The sequence below is a fragment of the Pezoporus occidentalis genome, unplaced genomic scaffold, assembly GCF_034315485.1.
Source record: "Pezoporus occidentalis ecotype Australia unplaced genomic scaffold, CSIRO_AGI_Poc_V1 ctg72, whole genome shotgun sequence".
In the NCBI taxonomy this organism is placed as follows: Eukaryota; Metazoa; Chordata; class Aves; order Psittaciformes; family Psittacidae; genus Pezoporus; species Pezoporus occidentalis.
In genome coordinates, this window is record NW_026916072.1 from 815,127 (window position 1) to 841,081 (window position 25,955).

At 53.2% G+C, this 25,955-nt stretch overlaps 1 protein-coding gene and 1 long non-coding RNA gene across 2 annotated transcripts in view; one reads left to right on the forward strand and one right to left on the reverse strand.

Moving 5' to 3' along the window:
• The first annotated feature begins 14,194 nt into the window (after positions 1 to 14,194).
• PLEKHO2 (pleckstrin homology domain containing O2) overlaps positions 14,195 to 25,955 on the forward strand; it is a 28,009-nt gene continuing 16,248 nt past the window's right edge. Inside the window, exons 1-3 of the mRNA XM_062642568.1 lie at positions 14,195 to 14,501; positions 19,266 to 19,418; positions 25,598 to 25,714. Of these exons, the coding sequence (XP_062498552.1) occupies positions 14,493 to 14,501; positions 19,266 to 19,418; positions 25,598 to 25,714 (279 nt within the window). The 5' untranslated portion in view covers positions 14,195 to 14,492. The remainder of the gene's footprint in view (positions 14,502 to 19,265; positions 19,419 to 25,597; positions 25,715 to 25,955) is intronic.
• On the reverse strand, positions 19,413 to 25,602 carry LOC134176011 (uncharacterized). The gene is made up of 3 exons (XR_009969223.1): positions 21,562 to 25,602; positions 20,769 to 20,917; positions 19,413 to 19,554 (listed from the first exon to the last, which is right to left on the reverse strand). It is a non-coding gene; the product is annotated as an uncharacterized LOC134176011 (long non-coding RNA).

A 25,955-nucleotide genomic window follows, 5' to 3' on the forward strand; every position in this document is an offset into this window, starting at 1 on the left:
TGGAACCATTTGCTTGCATTAGGGCTCATCTCCCCCTCTGGGTAGAAGTGATGGGTTTGTGCATGGCCATTTCTTCTGGTTAAGCAGCGAAGGATGGTTTCCATTAGAACAAGAGCACTGCAAATCCAGTCCTCACTTCCCATCTGGCTCATGGGCTTTTCCTTGTGTTTCCCATTGGTGTGTAGATGGATGAGCAGGGCTGGAGGGTTGAGCCTGATACGTGTGTGAAGCACATCGAGAGAGTTGGGGGGGCAGAGCCAGAGGAAATGAAACCAACCCCATCCCTTTGGTCTCATAACATCCACCTTGTTGTGCTGGGGAAGGTCTATGGGGGATGCCCACGGTCACTAGGGGCTGTGAAGGAGGGAGGCAATATGTCCATGTGGAGCAAAGGAGAGGGAATGGGAGCTGGTGGTGGCAGGGAAAGTTTAGGGTTTGGTGGTGGGAAAAGCTTTATGATGGCAAAGGTGGAAAAAGGGTTTCCTGTGGGGAGGGAGGATGCAAAACCCCGTGTTCTCTGTGTTGGATGATGAAAAATGGTCAAATCCCAGGGGGACCAGACCAAATCCATGCCTGGGCGCTCTCTGCATCCCACTGCAACAGCCCCATGGGCACCAAACCCCAACAGCACCTTGCATAGCAGATTGAGGGGGGTTAGAGCCTTGCCTGAGCACTGACGGCCACGCTGGGACCCACATTTCCATGCCCCCATCCGCACAATCCTCCTCTCCCAATGGCTGGGTTTTGAAACTCAGAGTGTATCCCCTTATGTCCTGGAGGGCAGCTTTCCAGCCGAGCCCATAGCATTTACCGGGGGGGTCAGGAAAACCAGACTTTGGCCTCACGTGCTTTGCACTGGACGCACACCAGGGCAGAGGCTCCTTTTTAACTCTTTTCCCGGGATTATTTGAAAACCCGGAGAATTCCTGCGAGCCGCGGGCGATGCAATGGGTTTAAGGGAGCCGAGAGGTTAAAGAGGAGCTGCTGCAAAGGCAGCACAGAAAGAGGCGCTGCTGAACCAGTAACGCTCGAGCTGTGCTCTACAAGATGCACAGCAATCCTGGCAGGTTTATGTCGCTCCATGAGTTACGGTTCAAATCCCACCACGCACCACGCGCTCCGTGCGGCGATGGGGTTACAGCCGGGAGACGGACGAGCAGGGGAGAGCATCGCTTAAATGGTGTTTGGTTGAAAACCGAACCCTTCTGCGCCTTTCTAAGGCGAGGGCAGGAAAGGAAAGCGCAAATAAAGCACCCGAAAGCTGCTATTTCTGCCCGGTGGGATGGGAGGGCTGGCGCTGGGTGACTGCCGCCCTGTCCCTGCCTGCAGGCAGAGAGGGCAGTGGGAGCTGTGCCTCTGCCTGCTGCAGTGCACGAATTGAAGCGAACAAAAGGCAGTTTGCAAACACACAAAGCCCAGAGGAGCCCCTGGGGTGCTGGAGCCGGGTGGCTGCTTGGCTTGGTGGGGACATTGGCCGGCGTGAGCTGCCCCATAAACCCCAGCAGGCCCTGGCTGTGGGAGCTGAGGGTTTATCCTTTGCACGATGAGGGCCTCTCAGCGCAGGGATTACAGCAAAAATCAGGTCAAAACCCATTTATGTGACCCAAGCGGTGTCCCAGGGACGTGAGCGGGGCCATGGCGATGCTGGTGGCTGCAAGCCCCGGGCGCGCTGCGTGCCGTGGTTAATAAAGGGCACACGGTAATTAAAGCAGCACACCTGGAAATAGCTCTTTCTGTAGCTCCCAGGCTTAACCAAATGAGTGAAATTTGCACTGGCATAATTAAAGCGCTGTGGTTCATGATCCTGTTTGCACCAGGGACTCACTCTGCAGCTCGACTCTTCACTCGCCAGTGACAGCCCATGTGGAAAGCTCCCATCCAGCTCTGGCTCCAGCCCCTGCACAGCTCCAGCTCCGGGGCTCTCGCCATCAGGGTGCCCATTAACACCAGCCCATTAGCACCAGTTCATTAACAACAGCCTTTAAACCTGATGCCTCCAGCATCCTCCCGCAGCCACCCCAGCTCCCTCCCAGCACACATGGTGGTGATGGCAAAACCCGGGGCTCTTGGCCACTGTTGCTGCTCCCATCCAGGGACCTGTAAATCTGAAGGGGAAATCAGTGTTTTTGCATTAAATTCATGCCTCATTCTGCTGGTCCTTGTAGGTAGGGTAACACCAGGCTCACCAGTGACCAGATGGTTTGGTTTCGGTTGTATTAATGGTAAAATCCTGCACGCAAGTGAAGCTTGCCAGCAGAAAATAAGGTTTGGAGGTGCTGTGGAGCAGCATCCCCATGGGTGATATGTCGCAGCAGCACACGGGCTCTGGCAATGCCACTGACAATGTTTAGCAGCCACCAGCTTCGAAGCTGGTAAATCCCGGGGTGAATTCCCAGGAGATCCATGATCAGTGGAAAAAGTGCCCCTGGCCTTTCTCTTTCCTTCCTAAACCTGGAATAAGCTGTTTCCAAAGAGGGGATGTCAAATGTGATGGAGAGGAAGGTGGGGATGCAGCGAAGGAAGGTGCAGGGAGGTGGGTGATGAGCAACAGCTCCATACCAGTGGCGCTGGACACATCAACCCAAGCACAGAGAAGCTCATTCCAAATGTCCCAGATGCTCTGATCCCTGGCAGGACCACAGGGTATGAAGGCTCCTGGGGGACCTCAGAACATTGTTCCAGTACCTAGAGAAGTGTGCAAGAAAGCCAGAGAGGGCCTGGAGGGACAGGTCAAGGGGAACAGCTTTAACCTGCCACTGAGATGAGCTCTTAGGCAGAAGCTCTTCCCTGTGAGGGTGTTGAGGCGCTGGCACAGGGTGCCCAGAGAAGCTGTGGCTGCCCCATCCCTGGCAGTGTTCAAGGCCAGGTTGGACACAGGGGCTTGGAGCAAGCTGCTATAGGGGAAGGTGTCCCTGCCCATGGCAGGGGTTGGAGCTGGATGAGCATTAAGATCCCTCCCAACACAAACCATTCTGGGAGGATGACCAAGCAGGGATGTGATAATGCTTTTATCCCATCCAGCATCTCTTCCAAACACTGAAGACAGCAGCAAAAGGGATTTAAACTGGAGATTAGAGAAGCTGCCTGACTGCACTGATACTCAGGGTATCGGAGCATCCTGGCACCAGAGGTTTTAGCTGTAATTACACCAACATCTGTCCAGTGACGGTCGGGGCTTGCGCAGTCCTTGTGCTGCCCCAGCCTGGGCTGGAGATTTCCCTCAGCCTCCTCCTGCGCCGCTTTGCTGCCATTCCACTGAGATCCGGATGGGTTTTTCCTATCTGATGCTTTCTCCCTCTCAGATTAAATCTCGGCTGTCAGACCCAGTGCCGTGGGCAGGAAGATTTCCCAGCCCAGTCAAAACGTCAGCTGGTACAAATGCTGGCAATGAAAAACAGAAAGGAAGGGCTCACGATGGGCTCAGGCCTGTAAAAGTATCCAGGAGGTGGATCTGGGAGTTTAGAAACGATTGGAGCTCAGCCGTGAAAGGGCGCTCCAGGGACTGCCATGCCCAGCACAGACATTCAGAGAGGGGGGGGGGAGATCAACAAGTTAAAAGAAAACGTGGCTCTGTGCTTGGTCTGGGATTAAAAGGGACCTTTTCACCCATCTCAAACAGCTCTGGGGCTTATTGTTAGTTTGGAAATCAAGGCAAGGAAGGAAATGCTCAAGTGGTGGCACTGGGAGATGCTTCAGCTCCTGCTGCATCCCTATGAAGCTGTGCCGGGGCTGTCAAGGCTCCCATCTGCTCTGTTTTGGGGTGCAAAAAGAGCTTATCCCTAAGGACAGGGTGTTGGGGACCCCACGGGTGCATTCTGGGGGCACCCATCCTGTACATGGAGCAGGAACCCTCCCTCCTCTCCCGTTCCCCACTGCCATCCCGCTCCATCCGAGAGCACCGCGCTGGGGAAAAGCATCGGAGCCAAGCGGGAGCTGCAATAAAGCCTGGGCCAACCCAACCCCACCCTGGAACAGCGCTGTTGGAAAAGCCGGTTACACCGGCGCTGCTCCGGGGCTGTGTCATCGCCGTGCAGGGGGGAGGATGTTTCGGATCCCCCTGGGAGGAATCACAGCGTTGTTGTGAGGATGGTGGCTCCAGGGCTGAGGTTGGGCTTGGGAACCGGGCTCTCACAAGGGCACTGGGCAGGGATGGCGGCTGCCTGCTCCCTGTGGTGCTTCATCAAATCACATACAACCGGTTTACTTCATCCCCAGGTCCAGTGATGCCCTCAAGGGCCCGGCTGTGAGCAGAAGCCCCGATAGGATTTTCACTCCCTACCAAACCCGGTTGCGCTGGAACAAGCACTGGGAGCAGGGAGAGAGACGAGCCTGGAGGTGGAGAGATGCAAAGATCAAACCAGCAGCGATTTGCAGACAGAACCCAGGAGCCCAGGGCAAACACGGCGTGTCCGTGCCGAGGCTGTCATTTGTGCCTATTAAATAACAAACCCTGGCATGGCACGAAGGGAGCTGCGTGGTATTTCCTGAGAAGGGCGTGGGGAGCATCCTTGGAAAGCCTTCCCTGCACAATGCGCTTGCTGTGTCCAGAAAAGCAAGGTTTGCTGGGAGCCACCTGCCCCCAAAAGGCAGCTATTTAGGGCTGGAACATGGTCAGCGGCTGGGTCTGGGCTGCGTGCAGAGCAGTTGGCACCTTCGCCAGGCTCTGGGGCTTGGCTCTTTACCTGCATCTCCTTAATTGCTGCAAAATGCCTTGGGAAAAACCTCAGGAGAGCTGCCCAAGCACCAAGCATTCCCAGTTAAAGGTGTTCCCCCCCCCCCGACTCCAATTGGTGTCCATTAAATCCCCCCATGCCGGGACAGGGCCAGGAGGGGGTTTTCCTCCTTTGCCACCTGGGCTTTTTGGGAGTATTTTGACCCAGTTGGGAGTTTCGGGGTTCAGAGCCCAGTGGGCAGCAGCTCTGGGGGTTGCCCGAGAGATGGCTGCAAGGGCAATGGGTATGCCTTTCCCTATGGGGTTTTGGAGGGGCTCTGCTGCCTCTCCCATTGGGAAGGGACCGCTTTTGGAAGAGAAGGGGGTGTCCTGTGGGTTAGTGTCACACGTGTCCCTACATCCCCCTGCAAGCTGGGGCCAGGACTCACTCCCCATCCCAGCACAGGGCGTGCTTGGGGCTCACCAAAGGCGTTCCTGGAGGTTTCGGCAGCATAACAGGGCTTGCCGAAGCCTGATCTCCGTGAGCTTACCTTTGCCATGGTATTTCAGAGGGGGAGCGTGGAAAACAAACACAAACCCACAGCCTGGGTGGGTTTCTTTTCCCCCGAGCTTTGCTCAGGCGCTGCAGGCAGGCGGGATTGGGGTGATCAAACCGGATCCAGCGCTTTCTGGCTGGACTGGGTGCTGGAAGAGAAGCAGCTCCACCTAGGCCGGCGCTGGTGCTAAAGCAGAGCCGACCTCGACGCCAGTTCAACCATCGACCATCAACCAGCATCTGTGCTGGGGACGGCACCAGCAGCCTCTGCTCCAGCCTGCAGTCAGCACCAAGGTCCCAAGTCCTGGGGTCAGTTTGGGGCTCAGAATTCAGTTTCCCTTCTGCACAGTCAACCCCTCCCCAGTGTTTCCCGTTGAGGCTGGAAAATTGGGGGGAAAGAGGCTGGAAAATTGGGGGGAAAAAAGCCTGGTTTTGGCAAATCCCCCTTTGCATCCTGCAAAGGCACCCCCAGACCCACAGTGGGGGAAATCCCACAAGGGACAAAACTCCCCCGCAATAAAAACTCATCCCAGGTGGAAAAAGGCAGTGAAAGGCAAAGTGGGTTTTATGGAGCCTCAGACGTGTCTGGATTAGTCCCATAAAGATCAGCATCAGCCGCTGGTGAGGAATATCAGTTTCCCCGCAGGAGACAGCGGGAGAGACGCAACCCCGGTCTCATTTTGAAAGCTGCTTATTAGTGCTCATCAAGCATAATTATACTTCATCCCCAAATGAGATGCCCAACTGCATTCTGAACACACGCTAATGCTTTTAAATGGCCAAAACACCAACCCCAAACCCATTTACTGAATCCCAGCCAGGCTCTGAGTGTTAAAATAGACACTGCCAATGGCTCCAGGAAGGGGGGGGGGGCTGCAGCTTCGTTGCAGCTTTGCCAATTAAATGCTTATTGCTGACTAATTAGGCAGAAATCAATCTGCTTTAAGTGATATCTGATTAAACGGGTCCTGCAGAGCAGCCTTGGTTGTTAACCGGGGGAAAGAAACAACCCCCCCCCCCCCCCCCCCCCATTCAGGATGCTCAGACCCGGTGTTTCTTGCCACCCTGTCCATGCAACATCCCCTTCTCTCCCAGCACTGCCACTCTCCTGAGGGAAACACATCCCAAGGACCCACCCAGGCACAGCAAAGCCTTTCGGAGCCAGGAAGGAAATGGAAAGGAAATGAGGGAAAAGGAGAAAATGAGGCACACGCAGAGGGTGGCTTCCCCCCCACAGCTTGGCAGGACGCTGCTGCCCGGCTCGTGCTGGGCCATGCCCATTCACAGGCTTTTCCAAATATTATCCCAATATTCCCTTTCAGTTCCCAGATAAATGGGCCTCTTCAGCAGGCTTTAAGCCCGCTCTGTTCCAACAGTTTCTCTAAGGCAGCAAAGGAAACATTTGGGTTACTCCAAGCTGCTGAATCCCGCATTCAGGGCTGAGCTGCAAGGGGTTTTCCAAGACAAAATAGGGGCAGTGTTGCACCGGGAAACACGAAGGAGGCCACATCACCCTTTAATCTGCCTTCCTTTCTGCCTCCTCTCCCATGCCACGGTCTGTGTTTCCCATGCTTTTGTGTGGTCTTCATGGATTTCTGAGCATGTTTCCAGCTTTCTAGTTCCATTCAGAGGACACTTGGCAGTTTCTATCCAAAACACACTTCCTCCGCAGCCATAATCGGTGTCTGAAGTTAAATAACACAAATAAACCCCTCAAAACATTGATGCAAAGGGTCTGTCCTTGCACTTGTTTTTGTTCATAGAATAATATCATAGAATCCCAGGTTGGTTTGGGTTGGAAGGGACCTTAAAGCTCATCCAGTCCCAACCCTTTACCATGGGCAGGGACACCTTCCGCTAGAGCAGGTTGCTCCAAGCCCCATCCAGCCTGGCCTTGAACACTGCCAGGAATGGGGCATATTGTTTTGGCATCTCCATCAAGCTCTGAATTCTCTGCTGTGGCCAGGAAGGAGATTTTCAAGCCTGATGGGACACGACTCATGGCCACCAACCTGCTCCCAGCCTGGTTTGTCATTGCAATGGGCAGCGCCACAGCAACCCATGGGTGAGCAGGAGCATCCCTGCCGCCGAGCATCCCTTGAACCACGAGGAAGGTCCATGGGACCCTGCATCCTTCCCGTGGGGCCGGGGAGCCGCAGCGCCCGAGGGAGCTGAGGGAAGCGCCCGTGCAGCAGCCTGGGGTGCTGGAGCCAGAGGAAAGATAGGAAAGGACAGGAAAGAGCCCGAGTGCGGGGAGCCGGGTGCGGGTGCGCCGGGCCGGCACTAGGGGGGGGTGGCACCACACGGCAGCACCGCCTGCGAGGGCAGAGGAGGAGGAGGAGGGCGGGAGGAAGGCAGGGACGGGCTGCGGGCAGGGCGGGTGCTGCCGGCGGCTCCGCCCGGGGAGCTGAGGGGCTCGGGTGGGCAGGGGACTGAGGGGCTGGGCTGAAGGGAAAGGCTGATGGGAAGGGATGAGGGGCGGGATGCGGGCAGCGGCATGGCAGGGATGCTGGAGACAGAGTGGCAGAGATGTGGACAACGGTGTGGCAGCGGTGCTCGAGTCAGCATGGCAGGGATGCTGGAGGCACAGACCCCACTTGGCAGGGATGCAGGCAGCAGCAAGGCAGGGATGCTGCAGAAAGGCCCTGGCAAATGTTACTTGACTTACCAAGCTGATGTCCCCAAGCCTGTACCTTGGAGGGATGAAAATGCCCATAAACGCCTGAAAAAGGAAAAAAAAATATTAGCCCAATTCTACACAGAGCAGAACTCAATTTGCAGAGTTCACAGCCTGGAGGAGTCACACACGAGCACATCACAGCCTTTTCCCTGCAAAACAGCCGGAGCCAGCCAATGGCTCCCATGGGCCTGATCCTGCCCGTGAGTCCTGCCCTTCACCTCCCTGCACCATGGGTTTGGCGGGTATTTTGGGACTGACTGGGGCACATGTGGGCCCTTTGGTGTTGCCCCACTGGCATCCCCTGGGGCCAAGGTGCTTCCCGGAAGGAGGTGGAGGGGAATTCGCTTTGTATTTGACGGCATCGGGACTGTTTGAGGAGATCCTGCCAGCCACACCGCCCTCCTCCTCCTCCTCACAGCCAAGGGATGAAGGCAGGGAACGGGCTTGTCCCAGCCCATTGGCCCACATGCACCAGGGGGAGCCCAGCCCGGCCGCAGCGCTAACGAGGCTCCCCGTTAATGACGGGCATTAATTACATTCTGCAGTCTCAGAGAGGAAACACTTCCCACGGGTGCTCTCAGCCAGACCCTCTCCTGAGCCTGTGTCTGCAATGGGTTATCACAGCCACCAAGGTCCTGGCCTCGCTGGGGAGGCTGGCAGGTGGCAGCAGTGACAGGGAATGGGATGGAAAGTGCTCATGGTCCTTGTGCGGCCTCACCATGGGGTTAAGGAGGGCTGAACGCGTGGCAGGAGGAAATTCCCATCACAGGAGAGTGTTTCACACTCCTCACTTTGCCTTGGCTGCCCAGCCATGGGCAATGCCCCCAGAACCTGTCTCGGACACAACAGACCAATGCAGTAAGTCCTTCATGTGAAAGGGTTTACTTGTAAATCTCTCCGGAATCCACTTGAGCCAATCCTTGCTCCCAAATCACCACCAAAACCAGAGCACGGCCACAAACCTCACCCTCTCCCTGCTCACATTAAGGCTCAGCTCATGCCTGCTGTCACTGCAGGAGAAACCTTCAGGGACAGCATCGCCCTGAAGCCTGGAGCCAGGGGATTTTCCCATCCAAACACTGGCAGCATGGACTGAGGATGCTTTTGGCCATCAGCACCCCCCAGGGAAACCCAGAGGCAACTCCAGCAAGGGAGGGATGGACAGATGGAGCCCACATCCTGCATTTCCCTGGATAACAAATGCAGGTGCTGCTCCATGCTCCATGGGGATGCCGGGCTCCCCCCTGAGCCTGCTGCTCCCGGGAGTTTTCAATCCTCTTTACTCATTTCAGGCGAATTTGGGAACTATTTGGAAGCTGACAAAGAAGCTGGTTTGGAAACGTCAAAACACTTCTTGAGGGGTTCCCAAAAAGAAGCCCCTCAGGAATACCCAGCCTCAGTTCCTGAAGGGTTTTCAGGAATGGTGGAATTTAACTATTTGGGAATGGATTTTTTTCCCCCCTTAAGCTTTAGAAGGGGCTAATTGAGCTGCAAAGATAAACTCTGCCTTTCTTGTCAAACTGACTGTTCCGGGCTGATCTAAACCCACACTGTTTGGGGGATTTTTTCCTTTAGATCAGGACGTTTCAGTTTAATCTCAATTGATTTTCCCCCTTCTGCCTCCTTTGTGTTTTCCAGATCCATCCCAAAATGAAAATCCCTTTTAACACCTGCAGCTCGTGGCCTCCCCAAACCATTCCCTGCACTCAGCTACAAGACAAACCTGAGCCAAATGAGCTTCCCACAATGCTCCCTGCAAATCCTGCCACCCATAACCAACGGCATCTCTGCCAAATTCATGTGCCAGCATCGATTTCCAGCTAAATCCCTGCACCACCATCATCACCATCAACTGGGCAGCAGCCAGACCTTCCTCGAGCTGCCTCCAAGAAGCCAGAGCATCATCCTTGATCTGCTGCTGCCTTTGGGGCCTGCTCCCACCTCAGAGCCAATACACTGGCTTAGTGGTCCAGCTAAAATGAAGCCAGAGCTGGGATGCTGCGGCTGGGATCACTGATAGCCATAGAGAGAGAAAAAACCCTACAGTGACCACAAACTGCATTTCTAAATTGAAACATCAACCTCCTTTGGTATTTCTATGTCAGAGCTGAAGGCAGCATGGATGATGCTGGTGGCCAAAGGCCACTGAGGCTTTGAGTGGCTTGTGTGAAAGCACTTTTAGCCATAGAGAGTTCCCTTGGGGTTTTTCATGACATGCAGCAGCTTCAACAGCTGTATTTGGGTGGTGTCGATGCAAACACCTCTATTTCTGCATTTTGCTTCCACCACCATGCAGGAATTTTGCATCATTGGCCTCTCAGCATGGAAACACCATCCTTTCACACGGCTCATCCATAAACAAGATTTAAGCCCAGGAAGCAGGCAGGGAAGTGAGGAGAGCCCTTCTTCCATGCTAGCCCCACATCTGTGGTCTCCCATCTCCTCCACCCTTTGCTGCTGCTAATTGCCCATGTAGGAGCTAAGGATGGGGTCACCTGCACACTTCCTGCCGAGCTCAGGTACTTTAGAGGACTGCACTTCATGTGAGAAGTGGTTTATCCCCACAAACACACTGCAGTTGTGAGGAGGTGCCAAGGGCTCTACTTGGCATCAAGAGCCTGAATTCAGCCCTATCCTTGGGCATTCATTCAGACCCAGCACTTTCTTTGAGCATCTTTATTTCAGCCCCAACCAAAGAGATTCAGTTAAGGACACCACAAGCTGTGCCATGAAGGGGCTGAGACTTTCTCCTCCGGCTGAGGACAGGAGCCCTGTGGCCACCCGGAGCCTGGCTCTGGCCCCCAGACTTGCTGACAGGGCCACCTCCTCCTCCCTGCTGTTGAGCAGATAACACAGCAGATAACATGGCAATTGTGATAATGGGCCTCTGCCCTCCCAGCCCTGCTCAGAGCATCCGATGAAGCCAGGCGCTGATGAACTTGGCTTCACGGTGCCCTGGAGATGGGTTATTGCCATTTGAGGTGGAGGGAAACCACGCTGGGAGCAGATGGAGTGGCTGACCCACGTCACGAGGTACCTCGGGCTGGATGCAGGAGCCAGAGCTCCCTGTCTGGAGCAGGGAAAGGATGGCAGGGAGACAGGAGGACAACCACAGCTCTCTCATGTGGTACCTGTCACTGGAGAGACAGGTTTGCCCATGTTGAGGGCAGTGGGGACTCCTCACCCATGCTGGTCCCAACTCAGTGGCTTCAAGGCAGCTCTGTCTCTGTGGCCATCCCTCCTGACCTCCGGCACTGCTGTCCTCCTCTGATCCTGCCCCACAAGTTTTGCAAGACCCCGAACATGGCCATTGAGGTGCAGAGCAGGAGGACTCATGGGCCCCCTTGCAAATGATTCACCCACCCAACCTCCTCGGTGTCACTCATAGAACCCTGGAATGGTTTGTGTTGGAAGGCACCTTAAAGCTCATCCAGCTCCAACCCCTGCCACGGACAGGGACACCTTCCACTGGAGCAGCTTGCTCCACACCCCTGTGTCCAACCTGGCCTTGAACACTGCCAGGGATGGGGCAGCCACAGCTTCTCTGGGCACCCTGTGCCAGCGCCTCAGAACCCTCACAGGGAAGAGCTTCTGCCTAAGAGCTCATCTCAATCTCCCCTTTTTCGTCTTAAGGCCATTCCCCTTGTCCTGTCCCTAAATGCCCTTACAAGTCCCTCTCCAGATTTCTTATAGTCCTTTAGGTATTGGAAGGCTGCTATATACTCATGACTCAGTTTCACTTTGCTGGAGCAGCATTGCACCACCTCTTATCAATGAAGAAGACAATGGTCTGACAGTGCATCATCCCACCCTGGAGGGGCAACCCAACCCCAGCTGCAGACACAGGCCTGATGGCTTTACCCACATCATTTTTGGACCGTCCTCCATGGTCTCTTGCAATGAGCATCCTCTTGCAGACAAGTCCCCCCACCGCAGTGGAGTCACAGAGGCTCTCTCTGGGTCTGCCTGCGAGGGTGAGGGTAGCCGCTAACTCAGAGGGATGCGGGCTCTGTGTCGTGTGCTCCTGCAGCACACACACATCCTCACGGGCTTGTTGGCAGCATGCTAAAAATACTCTTCACTTCTTCACCCCTCAGTTTTGCAGGAGGGCTGGAACCACAGCCCACACCCTATCTGTAAAGCCAGAGGTTTTCCCTCTCCTCCCCCAGCCCTGCCGGGAAAACGGAGAACACCAAACAGCATTCCTGGCACTTTGGGGGGATTTTGGGTCACTTTAAAAGCCTGGATAAAATATCACCTCTTTCAACAGCTCATGTTGGGATGGCTGGCACCGACCTGGAGCCGAGCTCGACACTGCTGCAGCCTGCCTTGCTCTCCAGCACTCACTGGGGGAGGCTGTGGGGGAGCTGGGGTGCTCGCACTCCCCAGGTGAAGCCCCTTTATGATGGCTCAGCAAATTAAACAGACACCGCGCTTTTAAAGCAGCTCCCACCCGGTGCTCAGCAGCAGGGCGCTAACCCTGGCTTGGTGACAGCTCTGAGCGACCACGGCCAGCCACGATTTTCTGGTCTAACCTTTCAGCACTGCTGTTGTGCCAGGTCAAGGAGACCGATGAAGGATTCTCACATCCCCCCAGCTGCTGGCCAGGCCTCTTTATGCCATTGCCAGCACTCATTGCCACTCATTCTTTGCCCAGTTTGGCTCTCAGCCATGGAGGAGGAGCAGGGAAGGCCACAGAAGGTGTTTACACAACGAGATCATCTCAGCGAGACTGGAGCCCTTGCCAAACCCAGCGCTAAGCTGATACGAAGGAGATGCCATCAGTGTGGTTTTGCTCATTGTCACTAATAGCTGTTTGTGTGTTGTTGCTCTGAGGAGCTCCAGTCCTGTTTCTGCCCCTCTGCTGCTCTTGTAGCCTTGTGCAAGAGGTCCTGCCCCAAAACCCTATGGGCAAGAGTGGTGAGTGCAATGCCTGTGCTGTCCTCTCCCAGCTCACACCAGTGCTGGAGGATAGACCCCATCATCATCCCTTTGCTTATCCAAGTGTGACTGCACCTCAGGCTCTTGTCAAAACCCCAGCACATCTATCAGCACCTTCCTCCCCCCGCCGTGGGGATGTCTTTCTGCTGACATGGCGATCATTTCCCTGTCAATGCACTGTGACAGCACAAGGATTTCTCATTTCCAATCCTGGTGATTCCCGGGTGATTCCTGGCTCCTCCATTAACCCCTGGCCCTCCAGGATGGGGGCAGCCAGCCCTGATGGATGCTCTGGTATCTCTTCCACCTCTGATTAGCAGAAGCTATCTCCTGCTTTTCCTCCCAACACTTGCCGTACCTATGCAGAACATCACTTAACCTGGAGTTAACGGGTGTCAAGACGACTCTTCTCCTTTCCTTCTCATCTTCTCAGCTGAGAACAATGGAGGCGAGGTTTGCAGAGGGAGGTAGTATCTTTTTTTAGACTGAAATAATTAGAAGAAAAACCAGGCAGGCTGTTGGGTACATGAGCCCTCCAGCAGGCCTGAAATAGCAGCAGAAGTCTGCAGAGCTGAATACCAGTGGAGAACAATAGCTCTGAGCGTGACTAGTTGCGTTAACCAGTTCTGCCACCAAAGACCATTCCCCAGCTGTTTCCCCTTGTGCTCATGAACCACATCACACCTCCGCTGAAACCCGCTGTCCTGAGATCACCCTGCAGCCAGGAGCCCCCGCTGCGGCCACATGGACCTGAGCCCCGGGCATTGCTCCACATGGGCTTCGTGATGCCCAGAGTGCCATGAGAGCATCTCTTACCCCTCTGCACCCTGTCCTGCTGCTCCTGGGGATCTTCCTGACCCCAGCCACAGGGACACTGTCCCACCCTGACCCCAGGGACCCCGCTTGACCCTGGGGACCCTCTGATTTCAGGGACACTGCCCTGCCAGGGAGGTCTGGCCTTATTCTTGCTGACCTGATCCAGTTCCTGGGGACCTTATCTGATCCTGGGGACCCTCCGATTTCAGAGGCATCATCCTGCCACAGGGATCTGGCCTGCTCCTTGTGGTCCCTATCTGATCCCACGTGTCCTGATGTGATCCCTAGGGTCTCCATCTGATGCTGGGGACCCTGCCTGACCCTGGCGACCTCTCCCACCCCAAGCTCCTCGTCCCACCCGAAGGACCTTGTCCCGCTCCACGCTCCACGTCGCACCCAGCACCCACCGTCTGCCCTCAGGCACCTTGTTCCCCCCACATCCCCTCTCCCTTAGGCTCAGTCCCACCTCCCTTCCCCGAGACCCAGTCCGTCCGTGCGCTGGCTGCCGGGGCCGGGCCAAGCCGGGGGGGGGGCCGGGCCAGGCGGCGGCGGGGCCGGGGCCAGCGGCGGGGGCATCCCCGCCTCCTCGCTTGCAGCGCCGGAGCCGCCGGAAACCCGGCGCTGCTGCTGCTGCTGCTCCCCGAGAAGTTGGTGCGGAGGCGAGAGCCGCGGGGCCCGGCTCGGTGCAGCTCAGCTCGGCTTCACCCGGCTCGTCCCGTCCCGTCCCGTGCAGGCTCTGCTCGGCTCGGCTCGGCTCGGCATGCCCGCCCGCCCGGAGCCGAGCGGGGCAGCGGGGCGGCGGCGCAGCCCCTGAGCGGGCGGCGAGGAGCGACCGGCCCCGGCCCGCCATGGAGCAAGTGAGTCCGACCGGGACCGGACCGGACGGGACGGGACGGGATGGGATGGGGTGAGGTGGGGTGTGCAGAGGAGCCCCTGAGGAGGGACGGGGCTGTTGGGGACCCCCGGGAAGGGACGGGAGCCCCTCGGTGCCGCTGCCGGCCGGGACGGGGCGTGAGGACCGCTCCGGCCACATCCCCGATCCCGTTCCGACAGCGGGAAGCGGCGGGGGCAGAAATGGAGACGGAGATGATGGGGGTCCCTCTTCCCAAGCAGCCCCCCCCGCTGCCTTCAGCCCTGGCCCGGGGCTGAGCATCCCGGGAGCTCTTGGGATTTAAACTTTCCAGCCGGCCGGGTGAGGCTGCCGGGCGAACGCTGGCGCTGCGGGAGGACGAGTGCTGGCAGAGTCGGGCTTGTTCAAATGCCACGCTTGCTCAGGCCACCTTCTGCTGACTCTTGCTGGGGTGTTGTACTTCCGTACTGGAGCTGGGCCTCGGTCAGACCGCAAGCTTGGCCATGGCCACATACCTAGCAGCCTTCCCCGAGTCTGTCCTCCTCCTCCGTGTCTGGCTGGGACGGGTTTAACGCAGAGAAGGGGAGCAGTGCTTCTACACATGTAGATTTACACGTCCATGGGCTCACACCCCGGTAATCCATCCCCGTGTGGATCAGGACACCACAGATTTGTTAGTGAGTTGAACAGGTCGTTTTCTCCCCTTGTCTGGCCATATAATTATTCCTGCTTCCTTTCCTTAAATGAGGTTTTACTGCTCATGCACAAAGCAAGCTCCCTGTAGGGCGGTCTGCTGCGGGACTTCAGCCTGTAGTGCATGTGATGCTGGTAGCTGTGGCTTGTTACCCCTCTTTCCCGTTAGTTCAGCTCCCAACATTTTGTGGCAAGAATGAGAGCTTTCCTAAACCAACAGGGAGACGGCAAAGCAGCCCAAGCTGGTAGCAACCTAGAGCTGTTACCCACCAGCATCCATGAAATTAATCCACAGCAGAGAAACTGCTTCCAGCTGGCAGCCAGTGGCCAGAGGGGCTTCTCACCCACCCCAATATCCAGCAACCATCTCACCATCCGCTCTTCAGTAATGATAAATGAGTCTTCCAGTGCTTGCATGCTGGGTGGTGTGTGTGTGTGTGTCTGATGCCATTCCCCAAGCTTCACATGGAGCTGAGCAGTTTATTTCTAGTAAGATGGTTTTGCTCTTGCGGGTCAGGGAGAAGTGGAAGGGCCAAGAGCCGGGCTTGGAGGGGATGTGGAAAGGGAGGAAAACAGTGGAGGTCTGGAGAGGGAGGTTGTGTCCTCCTGGGAGGTGTCTATCAGTGCCTTGCTAGAGAGGAGTGTGTGACACAGGAGTTGCTCACTTTAAGCGAAGTAACTGGGTGAGATGCTTCTGTGCCCTACATGTAAAAGCATTACCGTGATCCAACTGTTGGGTTGATTTTGTGTTGGAAAACATGGAAAGTATGTGGGCTTGTGGGCCCTTAAAGTACAGGGGGAGAGGAGAAAAAACTGCCTAACGCACATAAAAAGCCATCCTGTCCCCCTGATTTGTCATCTCTTCATCATCAGTCTGAAACTCATGTCTCACTTCAAATGCCATCGTGGTATAAACTGCAAAAGTGGCTCCTGCAGATTGGTTTGGGGAGTGATTCCTTTGGCATGAGCCAGTGTTGGGATAACTCAGTTCTTCCTTCATTTACACTGGCTCACTTAGCTGATGTAAGGGGTTTCTTCTCATGGATTTACACCAGCATCAGGAATGAATCCAGCCCGAGAGCATCCTGGGAAGGGTATCTTGGTGTTTCTTGTGGAAGGAATAGCTGAGTAGCTGAATAGCTGAATAACTCAGCTATGCTTGAGGAGGTATAACCACAGCAACTCATCTCTTTGTGCCATGCTCTGGTTTGGGCTGCACCATTTGAGAATGGTGGGCACAATTCCCTGCTCTTGCTGCAATTCCCTGGCCAACCTTCCTGTGCCAATTCCAGGCAGTGGTGGCATAAAAATAGTCTGCAAAGTTGTCAGGCACCATCTCCAAGACTCTTCTTGCTTTCATGAGAACAAACAGCTTGCATCATCTGGGCTTTTACACAGATGGCTCTGTCACATCTATCTTGTAGTGAGGACTGGAGCAGGCACGAGGCAGCTCCAGCTCAGGTGACTCCTGTGCAGCGTGGGGGACAGAGCCCTCTCCTTGTGGCTCCTGTCATCTGCTGAGCCCAGCACTCTCCATCTCATCTCACTTTCCCTCTCCTGGGCTGCTCAGCTGGGGCAGGCGGAGGCTCAGAGTCACGGATCCCCCATGTGGATGCTCCAGCCGGGGCTCTCGGGTGGCCTGTGGACAGGGTGAGCTGCAGAGCCACCCTGCAGTGTCACAGAGGAGAGGTGATGTCCTCGGAAGGCCGGAGAGCCCATGGGGAGCAGGCAGCCTCAGAGGCTGCCAGACAAGCTCTGCCCTAGCTTTGCTGCTCTGCCTTGTGTGGAAGTGCGGCTCCAACAAAACCTGTTACTGGGACACGCTGGTTTTGCAGAGGTAGCTGTTAAGTGCTGTGTCTTCACAGCGGGTACTTTTAGTTTAAACCCAGAGGAGACAGAGTAGTTTTCACTCTGCAGAGCACCTGGAGAGGCCAGGGATAGATGTATTTGCCATGTGATTTCAGAAAGCCTTTCTGCCAGGTGGGGAAAAAGAACAGCGAGAATTCATCTGCCAAGCAAAAAAAGAAGAACCTTCAAGGAGTAAGAACATTTTGGCAGCTCTTGGTCTGGAGTCACTTGAATAAACTCTTAGTACAGCTACATCCATGCAGAACTGCTCCGAGGGAGGTTAAAGTCCATGCTCAACCATCTAAAAATGACATCAAAAGGGTGCTCGCTCAGGAAACCAGCAGGTCTATATTTGTGCAGCAGTTGCTGAAGTCGCAGATCACAACGGAATACAACTTCCTGGCAACCTAAAAAGTCAAGTTTAAAGAAACCCCCACACAGGCCCCCTCACTTCCCGGAAAACTCCTTGGTGCTCTGTCATCCTGTATTGTGGCTGTTTCTAACACAAATAACTGCTAGAAATGGCACCAAGGATGTTGCAGGTTTCCGCCTGGTTTTCTTTTAGGTGATACATGATTTCAGTGTCTTGCTCCCAGTCTGCTCCTGAGCCTACCTGCAAAGCCAAGCCTCTTAGCAGGGATCAGAATAAACATGGATACATGGGGTCTTTAATGTGTTTTTCCTCCTTTTACGGGCGTGAGCTCCCTCTTTGGAGCCAGCAAAGCTGCTGTCCAAGGGTGTGTTCATTGGGAATCTAGTGCATGGGAAGAGATTTGTTAGCAAGGCTCTCCTCCCAGTTTTTGGAGCTCATCTGGTACATTCACTCTGTCCTGGCCATGGGAGCATCCAGCTCTGACTCCTTTCCATGCATGTGGGATTTCCTCATGTTATGAAACATGATGTCTGAGCTCCAGCCAGTCCAGTTTGTTTTGTTTGGGGTTTTTTCGCTGTAAGAAAAGGTTTCATTCAGCAGCCAGTGAGGGCTGTTTGGGGATGGTTGGTGTGCTGGCTTTCTGCAGCAGGATTTGCTGCTGTTATAGACGGGGACATGGAGGAAACCAAGTCTGAAGAGTCAGTGGGTTTCCTGAGAGGAGGATGGAGGGTTTGGGGTTGGCCTCTCCTTACAAGTATCCAGGTTGGCGAGGTGTTTGTGTAAGGGGATTTGTCTCAGTGAGGGATTCTCCTCGCCTTGCTCGAGGGAAAGAGGCTTATTGAGGGTCTGTGGGGTGTTGGGAGCAGCAGGGTGCTCCAAGGGAGGGGAAACGGGGATCTTGCCTTTGCAGAGGCTCTTCCAGTGCACTGGGGAGGAGGAAAACTCAGCTTTAGCCAAGTCTGCTGGTGAAGGCAGTCAGCTAATCAGCCCCTGCTCCCAGCTTAGGTTTCCTGTCTCTGTTTGACGTGAATATTGATATTGGATATTTCTGATGTTTTTCAAAGCAGGGAAGTTATCCATCTTCTGTTTTTTACCAGGCCTGGAAAGGCAGCAGCCTCCCAGCACAGGATGCTGGGGCTCCCCATGCTGCTGCAGACAGGCGAGAGCAGGCTGGGACAAACAGCAAGGACCTAAAGGCAGGGCAGTTAAAACCACCCCTCTCTTGGTGTTCCCTTCTCTGCTGGTCCTTTCCTCTGCCTGCAAACCACACAGGAGCGTTCTGGGAATGTTTTAGCGTGGCTCTGATGAAGTCTTGGCTCTCATGATATTTAAGGTCCCTTCCAACCCAAACCATCCTATGCCATGGATTTGCCCATGGGATTTGGTTTGGAGGCATTGTCCAAACACAGAGACTAGAGGAGACATTTACAGAAGTGGCTGTGGGCTAAAATATGAGTGTTGCTACTGATGCCAGCAGGATCCATCCCACTGGGATTCATCAGAGAGTTGGAGGAGCAAAGCGGAGAGGAAGGTGCTAGTTTTCAAGGTGCACTTGGTTGAGCAGGGAGCACCTGCACAGAGAGTGGAGCAGAGCCACTGGGGAAGCAGAGGAGCAAGGTGGTCTTGCTGCCATCTCAGCAGTGTCCCCCAGGGTAGCCAGAGTCCATCCTCACTCCCTGATCCTATGGGATCTTGTTGAGTTTTCCTCTGGAAGATGCCAGTGTTTTCCCTAGTGATGTGGTGGGGAGAGACCACATTTGGTGAGCGCTGGGGTCTTCTGTGGGCAGGCTTTCTGAGGACCCTGATTAAATGGATGGAAAGTGCTTTTGCTGTAATTCCTTCTCTCTGTCCTTGCAGGACACAAAGGAGGAAGTCTCAGAGAAACCAAAGCCTGCTCCGACCGCAGAGAAATACGGCTGGATTAAGAAAAGCAGCGGGGGGCTCCTGGGATTATGGAAGGATCGTTACATCCAGCTACGGAAAACACAGCTCGTGGTCTATGAGGACGAGGTACGGTCACAGCTGAAGGTCTTGAGCAGGGGCAGGACCAGGCCCCTGGTGAGACATGTTCCTGTGTTATTCACTCTACTCTCCAGCTCATTCCTTTCAAAAGGGCTTCTCCAGTTATCTCCAGGAAGGGTAAATGCTGTAAAGAAGAGACAGCAGCTGCATTTTAGGTTATATTATATAGTATAAATACTTTAGCCAGTAAATATTTTGACAGTTCCATTGCCAAAGAAGAATAATGGGGGCAGGACATCCTGTGAGAAGGCAAAGGGAGTGAAGCTTGGGGCGGAAGCAGGATATGCGCTGTGTGGTTTTGGAGTTTAAAGGATAAAAGTGGACTGTAGCAGGCTGACTTCCCACCTGCTGCTTGAGGGAATGGCAGGCAACTCTGCAGCTGTTTGGCACCCCTCAAGCAGCTCAAATTGTTGCTAGCCAGGCTCATCAGAGTCTCTGATGGATGCAGGGTGAGATTGTGAGTGCTTGCTGTCCTTCTTAAGCAGAGAAATGGTCTGGATTTGGCTCATCTTTTCCTTTTACTTGAGCCAGTACTGAGCGAAGGACCCCTGGGAGTCTTGTCCTGGACTTCCCTAGATAAATTGCATGCCTTAAGTTCATGGCCTCATTTAGAGCTGTTTCCAATCAAATGAGAAATAAGAGCCAAGCCAAATATGTCCTGCATCTTCATGCTAGAAGAATGAAAAATGCAGGGCTGGTCCTGCTGGGCTGCAAAGGGAGCTCTTCCCTTGGCTCCTGGGTTAGAAGGGGCTTCTGCAAGAGCAGAGTTTGCCCCAGAGTTAGAAATTAGAGTGCAGAGCACAAGCTACAACCATCTGAGATTAGGGGTGGGTTAGACTAAGCCCTGCTGCTATATGGTGGCTGGCAGTTTGTGTGTGCATCAGGATGGAGGAGGATTTGTCACTGCGTGGTCGGCACAAGGACCGCGTGTCTGTGTGGTGTCTGACACAAGGGGATCTGGGTCACTCGTGGGTGTCAAGATGATAGAAGACCAGAGTAATGTGAAGCTTCGTGTGCAGTTTGTCAAGGGAAGAAGAATGGGGAAATGCTTCAGCAGCTGCATTGCTGTGATGGTTTCAGGACCAGGACTGACAGTGACTTTGGTTCTCTTTTCTAAAAAACACACTATTGCCTAATAAAGATTTGTTAAACACAGTTTGGGTTAAAGGGTGTTGCCTCCTCCCTTACACTGAACCCTCCTGCTCTTCCCAAATCCCAGTGCTTTCTGGAGGCGTTTGTTCTTAGTTGTGAAATGGCAGGAAGAGTGCAAGAACAATGGAATGAGAAGTCACTGTCAGGTGATGAGCAGCTTGGAAGCAGGGAAAGGGTTTCTCTTACACAGAGAGCTGCAGCCTGGTCCTGCAAACCACTGATGCTCTGCAGACTGCTTCCCAGTGTCCCAGATACCTGTTGACTCCAGCTGAAGCTTCAGGAACTCAGAGATTCAAATTCTATCATCATGACGTAGGGTTTTTTAAAGGGCATGCCTTTAAAAACAAGATATATGGAGGCTTTCGTTACCACAAGGGAAAAGGAGGCTTTTAAAGTAAGATTAATTTTCACAGATGTTCAGAAGAAGGAAAAATCTCAATCATTTAAAGGGTTATTTTATTATCTAAACAAGGAAAATGGCATTTGTAACAACCAGACAGAACATTTTCTGGTAGCCTGCGGATTGTGGTAACATCCTGTAATAAATTGCATCTGTAAGCTACAGTAGCTACAAGGTCCCATTATTGTAAATAAGGGATCATGTTAATATCTATAGGCTATTAAACTGGCTTGCAGTGAAGTCAAATGGCTAAGAGAGGAAATTGCTACAAAATTATCTGGTAGCACAATAGGATAGCATGTGATTGTGCAGACTTACTACAGGGGAACTAAAGGAAATAGCAATTTTCTGCTCTCAGGAGGGGTCCCATCGCTACAGAATTGAGGCAGTTCACCTTTATGACTGTATTTATCTTCCTTTAACATGAGTTAGGGCAGTGTTGCTGTCTCCATCTGACAACTGGGGAACTAAGGTTTTGAGATGAGAAGGGCCAGTGTCAAAGGAGAGTCTGTGGTGCAGTGTGGGTTTTATTTCTGGAGCTCAAGCTGCCATTTTTCCTGGTGGACCTTTTCCACATACCTTTGTGGAACCTGAAAGCTGGCTTTGTGTGACCCTGAAGACAGACACAGCATCCCAGACCACCCTCAGGCTGAAATGTTTTAAACTGGCATTGCTCAGTGCTTGCTGAATTGGAGCCCTAGAAAAAGAAAGGAGATAAAGCTTCAGGCAACAGGAATACAAGCATCTTCCCATGTGTGTCCTAGAGTTAGACCTAGGTGGGTTAAACTGGAGGGAGGTCAGCTTCCATGTGGGAGGGCGGGTTCAGAGGCTGAGTATTTCAGCTGGTCTGAGCCCATCAGATTTCCAGGAACTGAGATAATGACTTGGACGCATTGTGCTTTTATGGGTCCCTCATCTTGGAGCCCTTCATGTGTTGAGGCCCCTCATGAAGAGGTGCTAACGTTGCCTTCAACAGTTGTTTCTAGTGCAGGCACGTTTCTCTATGCAATTGCATGAGGCTGGCTGAACTTCTAACTGAGGTTTGTGTGTGCAAAACAAGAGCAGTGGGGATGGCCAACACAAGATGCAGGCAGTAATGTGCTGTGTTACCAGAAAGTACAGTCTGAGCAGAACACAAGTACTGTATCCTCATCAACAGCAATCTCCTGGAATGTGCTCCTGACCTGTCCTGGGAGAGTGTTTTCCCTATTACATTTGTTAGTCAGGCTTTGGGTTTGGTTTATGAAGGAGAATTGCAAATGGCTATTGTATTACCTGGAGCAGATGGGGGGTGAAAGTCACCCCACCTGGCTTCAGGTTTCTTTCAGCGGATGTGAAATGAAGGGAGATACATTTCTTATCTGCTGTGCCTCCATCTGCAGCACCCTACTTCTGCACCCTCACATGAGTGAAGGCTCAGTTAAGCAAGAGGTTTGTATGATATTACATACCCCAGCGGCAGGAAAAGAGCCGTCAGCGCGAACACTTACAGCTCTGGCATGCTCGGATCTTCAGAAGCTGCTCAGGAGTCCCTGGGAAGGCAGGATGCGTGCAGCAGGCCCACGCAGAGCCAAGCAGGTTATTTTCTAAAGGGTTTATTTTTTCTCTTCTTGTTTCTGCATATTCTTGCCAGAATCAAAATCAAGCCCTGCAAAGCTCCAGCAAGCAGGGGAAGAACAGGCAATCCTGTGGAGAGAGACTACACAGATCAGTATCATCACTCCATAGATCAGAGAGCATCACTCTTGGGTTTGGGGGTTTCCCCCCTTAAACAGTGGTTTATATTTAGGTTTTAGAGTTGGGCTTTTTGTTGTTTTGGGGATTTTTTGAAGTGCATCATTTGACAGGTTAAAACCCTACTAGACAAAGAGTCTTCTAGAGACCAGAGGATCCACTCTGCATTTAACAGTCATGCCGTTAACATCTGTATTTTGCCCCTGGTAAAAGCAATACATACCCAAAAGGGATCTGTTAAAACACTTTGAGCTCCTTGGGTAGAGAAGTGAATTATTATTTCAGGCAGTCTAGACACTGCGCACTGAACGGAGGGTCACAGCCTATGAATGTGGGTCACTGAAGAGGCCTTTGCTGGAAATTATACTTCATAGAAATACAAGTTTCAGTGAGTCTTTACCCCCCTTTTTATCAGCTTCTCATTAAGGCAGCTGTTTGCCTAGTGTGGTTCTTTGGTTGATGCTCTAATGTTTTTAGGTGTTTGGTATTTTTCTTCTTAAGGGCCAAGCCTACAGACAGATACATGTTAAGTCGCAGCATCTGCTCTGTGAATAGCTAACGGAATTGGGTTTCTGCATTAAATCATGAATGTAGGGGTTTCTGTAGCAGGATTTTAAGTGTCTTATTGATTGTCCCTTACAGCAAGCACAGAAGCAGTTTAAAAAACAAGCCCTAAAGTCTGTAAAGAGAAAGGTAGCCTGAAGGGAATTCCCTGCCTTGATCAGGTGAGGGACAACTGTGAGCTGTATGCTGCAGGGAGGTGCGACCACTGAGTAAGAACACAACATTTGTGGCTCAGGATAGCATAAAAGGATTGCTTTAACTTCTCTGGGACACTAGAGACCAAATGGAGCAGGAGCTGGTCCAGAACATGTGTCTAACACGCCTGTGTTGGAACAGGACCCTGGAAGCAGCCTTGTCTCTGTGTGATGCTGAGTATCCTCCTGGTCCCAGGAGGTTGAAGGGCACCTGGAGATCTGCAGCAGGGTTGGGTCTTTCAGTCTTTATCTTAGTGGTGCAGGACAAACATAAAGGATCTCTTTGTGACCCAGGTAGGGTCACATAGAGGGGATGGCTGCTTGCCAAGGGTAAAACAGAGACAAAAGCCCCATTCTGGTGCTCCCTGAACTCAGATGCTTTTGCTTTGCCTCAGACATGGAGTTTTCTTCTTTCCCTGCCTGCTTTCTTCCCCGCCCTCCCTAAAGAGGATAACTTGAGAAGTTCAGGTCTCTGAGATGAAGGAGCTCAGCAAACTTTCACGTCGGGGCTGGTAACCGCACCGGCCGTGCAGCAGTGCTGTAATGTGGGCGGTCGTGCACCAAAGGCCAGGATGAGATCACCCATCCCCGAGGCATGTATTCCTGACCTCACCCTTCTCTGTCATTTGTTGGCCGCTGAGGGGTTATTTCCATCCCGGTCCTTTTGCAGTGACACTGCGACAGCAGGATTGCAGCAGGAGCCTTGTGCCTTCAAAGGACTCCGTATCGTCAGCAGGATTTTATCTGCTGGGTTTTAGGTTTGGGCAGGATTAAGCTGCTCCTCCTCGTATGTGCTCTCCCGGTTCTCTGGTCACGTTCACCTACTCAGTGTTAAATGAAATAAACAGTAATGTCATTAAAACAATAAACCTAAATTAGATCCAGACATCCCTCAGTGGCTCTGAACTCGCTCCGCATTCCGACATCAGCTCCGCCGGGCCCCCATCCCCAGATAGAAGGAGGGTTAAAACAAACTAAACACAGCCTGAGCTCTGCACAGCGACTTAAATGTCAGGCGGTAAAGGGAGGAAATTCCCTGCAGCCCACTTCCCTCTGAACTCTCCATTCCCTGCCTCCAGCCACGCAGCAGCTTCCTGGCTGCGATGCGTTTCCTCATCCCACACCCCCTTCTCTGCTACAGGAATTGCTAAATACAAACTCAGACGGGTATGAGGAGCTGCCTTGGGAGCAGAGCCTGGGCTGGGGATGGTCACGGCCAATGGTTTTAATTCAGGGTGGTAATGGTGGTTCATGAGGTGTGCTGACCGGAGCAAGAACTGCTCTGTGATTCTCACTGCTTATTCGTCTAATGGTTAGCAAAAGGGAGCTTTGGTCTCTTCTGGGCTACTGAGACATGAAGAACATTGTGTGCGCAGTGTTACGCTGCGATTCCTATTACGGATGGTTCTGTGCAGCTGAACTGAGCCACGCACCATGTGTGGAATTTTAGTTATGTTACTGGGAGAAGCGAGCCAAGACGTGGCCGGCAGTCATCAGTGGAGATACACCAGAGATAAATATACCCCACTGAGACACTGGCCCTCGCAGTTTTGCTGGCTGTATGGGACTGTATTTCCAGTCCTAAGCACTTTGACAGCTCAAAGCGTGGCTGCAAGAGGAGGGTGTCCCAGTTGCACGTGGCTTCTGCTGACCTTTTTGGTATGTGAGGACCAGCCTGCTCTAGCTCTGTGGTAGCAGGGCTCCCCTCTTATCTCCACTATGCCTCTGGCATCCTAGGGGGCTGCCTGGACCATGATGATGCTTGTGTCATCTTCCCTGTGAAAAACCAGAATAACATCTCCTGTGTTCGTTGTAGGAAGAAAGGAGTTTCACTTTTGGCTGCAGATCCCAACAGAGATGGCAGGAGGTGGTGTTACTGTCCACAACATGTTATTTGCTTGGCCACTGTGGACCTCTAGCTGCAAATTGTCCTGTAGTTTACAGACTAGGGTGTTTCCTTAGTGAGATGCCAGCCTGATTTATGGGGGCTTGCTGTCTGCACGCAGGTTATTTTTAAGGCAGAAGAGCTTTTAAACAGATGCAAAAGGAAGACATGCAGAGTTTGATGGTATATGATTGATTTCAATGGCTTCTATTCATAATGTTTCATTCCCTCTCTGCAGGATGAGCAGAAGTGCATAGAAACAGTGGAACTGGAGAGTTATGACAAGTGCCAGGAGGTGCGAGCGCTACTCAAAAGGAAGAACCGCTTCATTTTGATCCGCTCCCCGGGTAAGAAGGTAGGACTGCCTTTCTCATCACCTCCAGTCTGCTCACTCCAACTGAGTTCCCAGGCAGCTGCACTCAGAGCAGATGAAAGACTGAGATTTGGCTCTTTGGCAGCTGGGAGAAATGACTGTGAATGGTGTACAGCGTGTAAGGAGGAACGCTACTGTCTTGTAGGCTTTTCTTTCCTCTTGATGTTTCTCCTGCCCTATCATTTTACTCCTCCAATACTCCCTGAGCATTGCAGAAGGACCA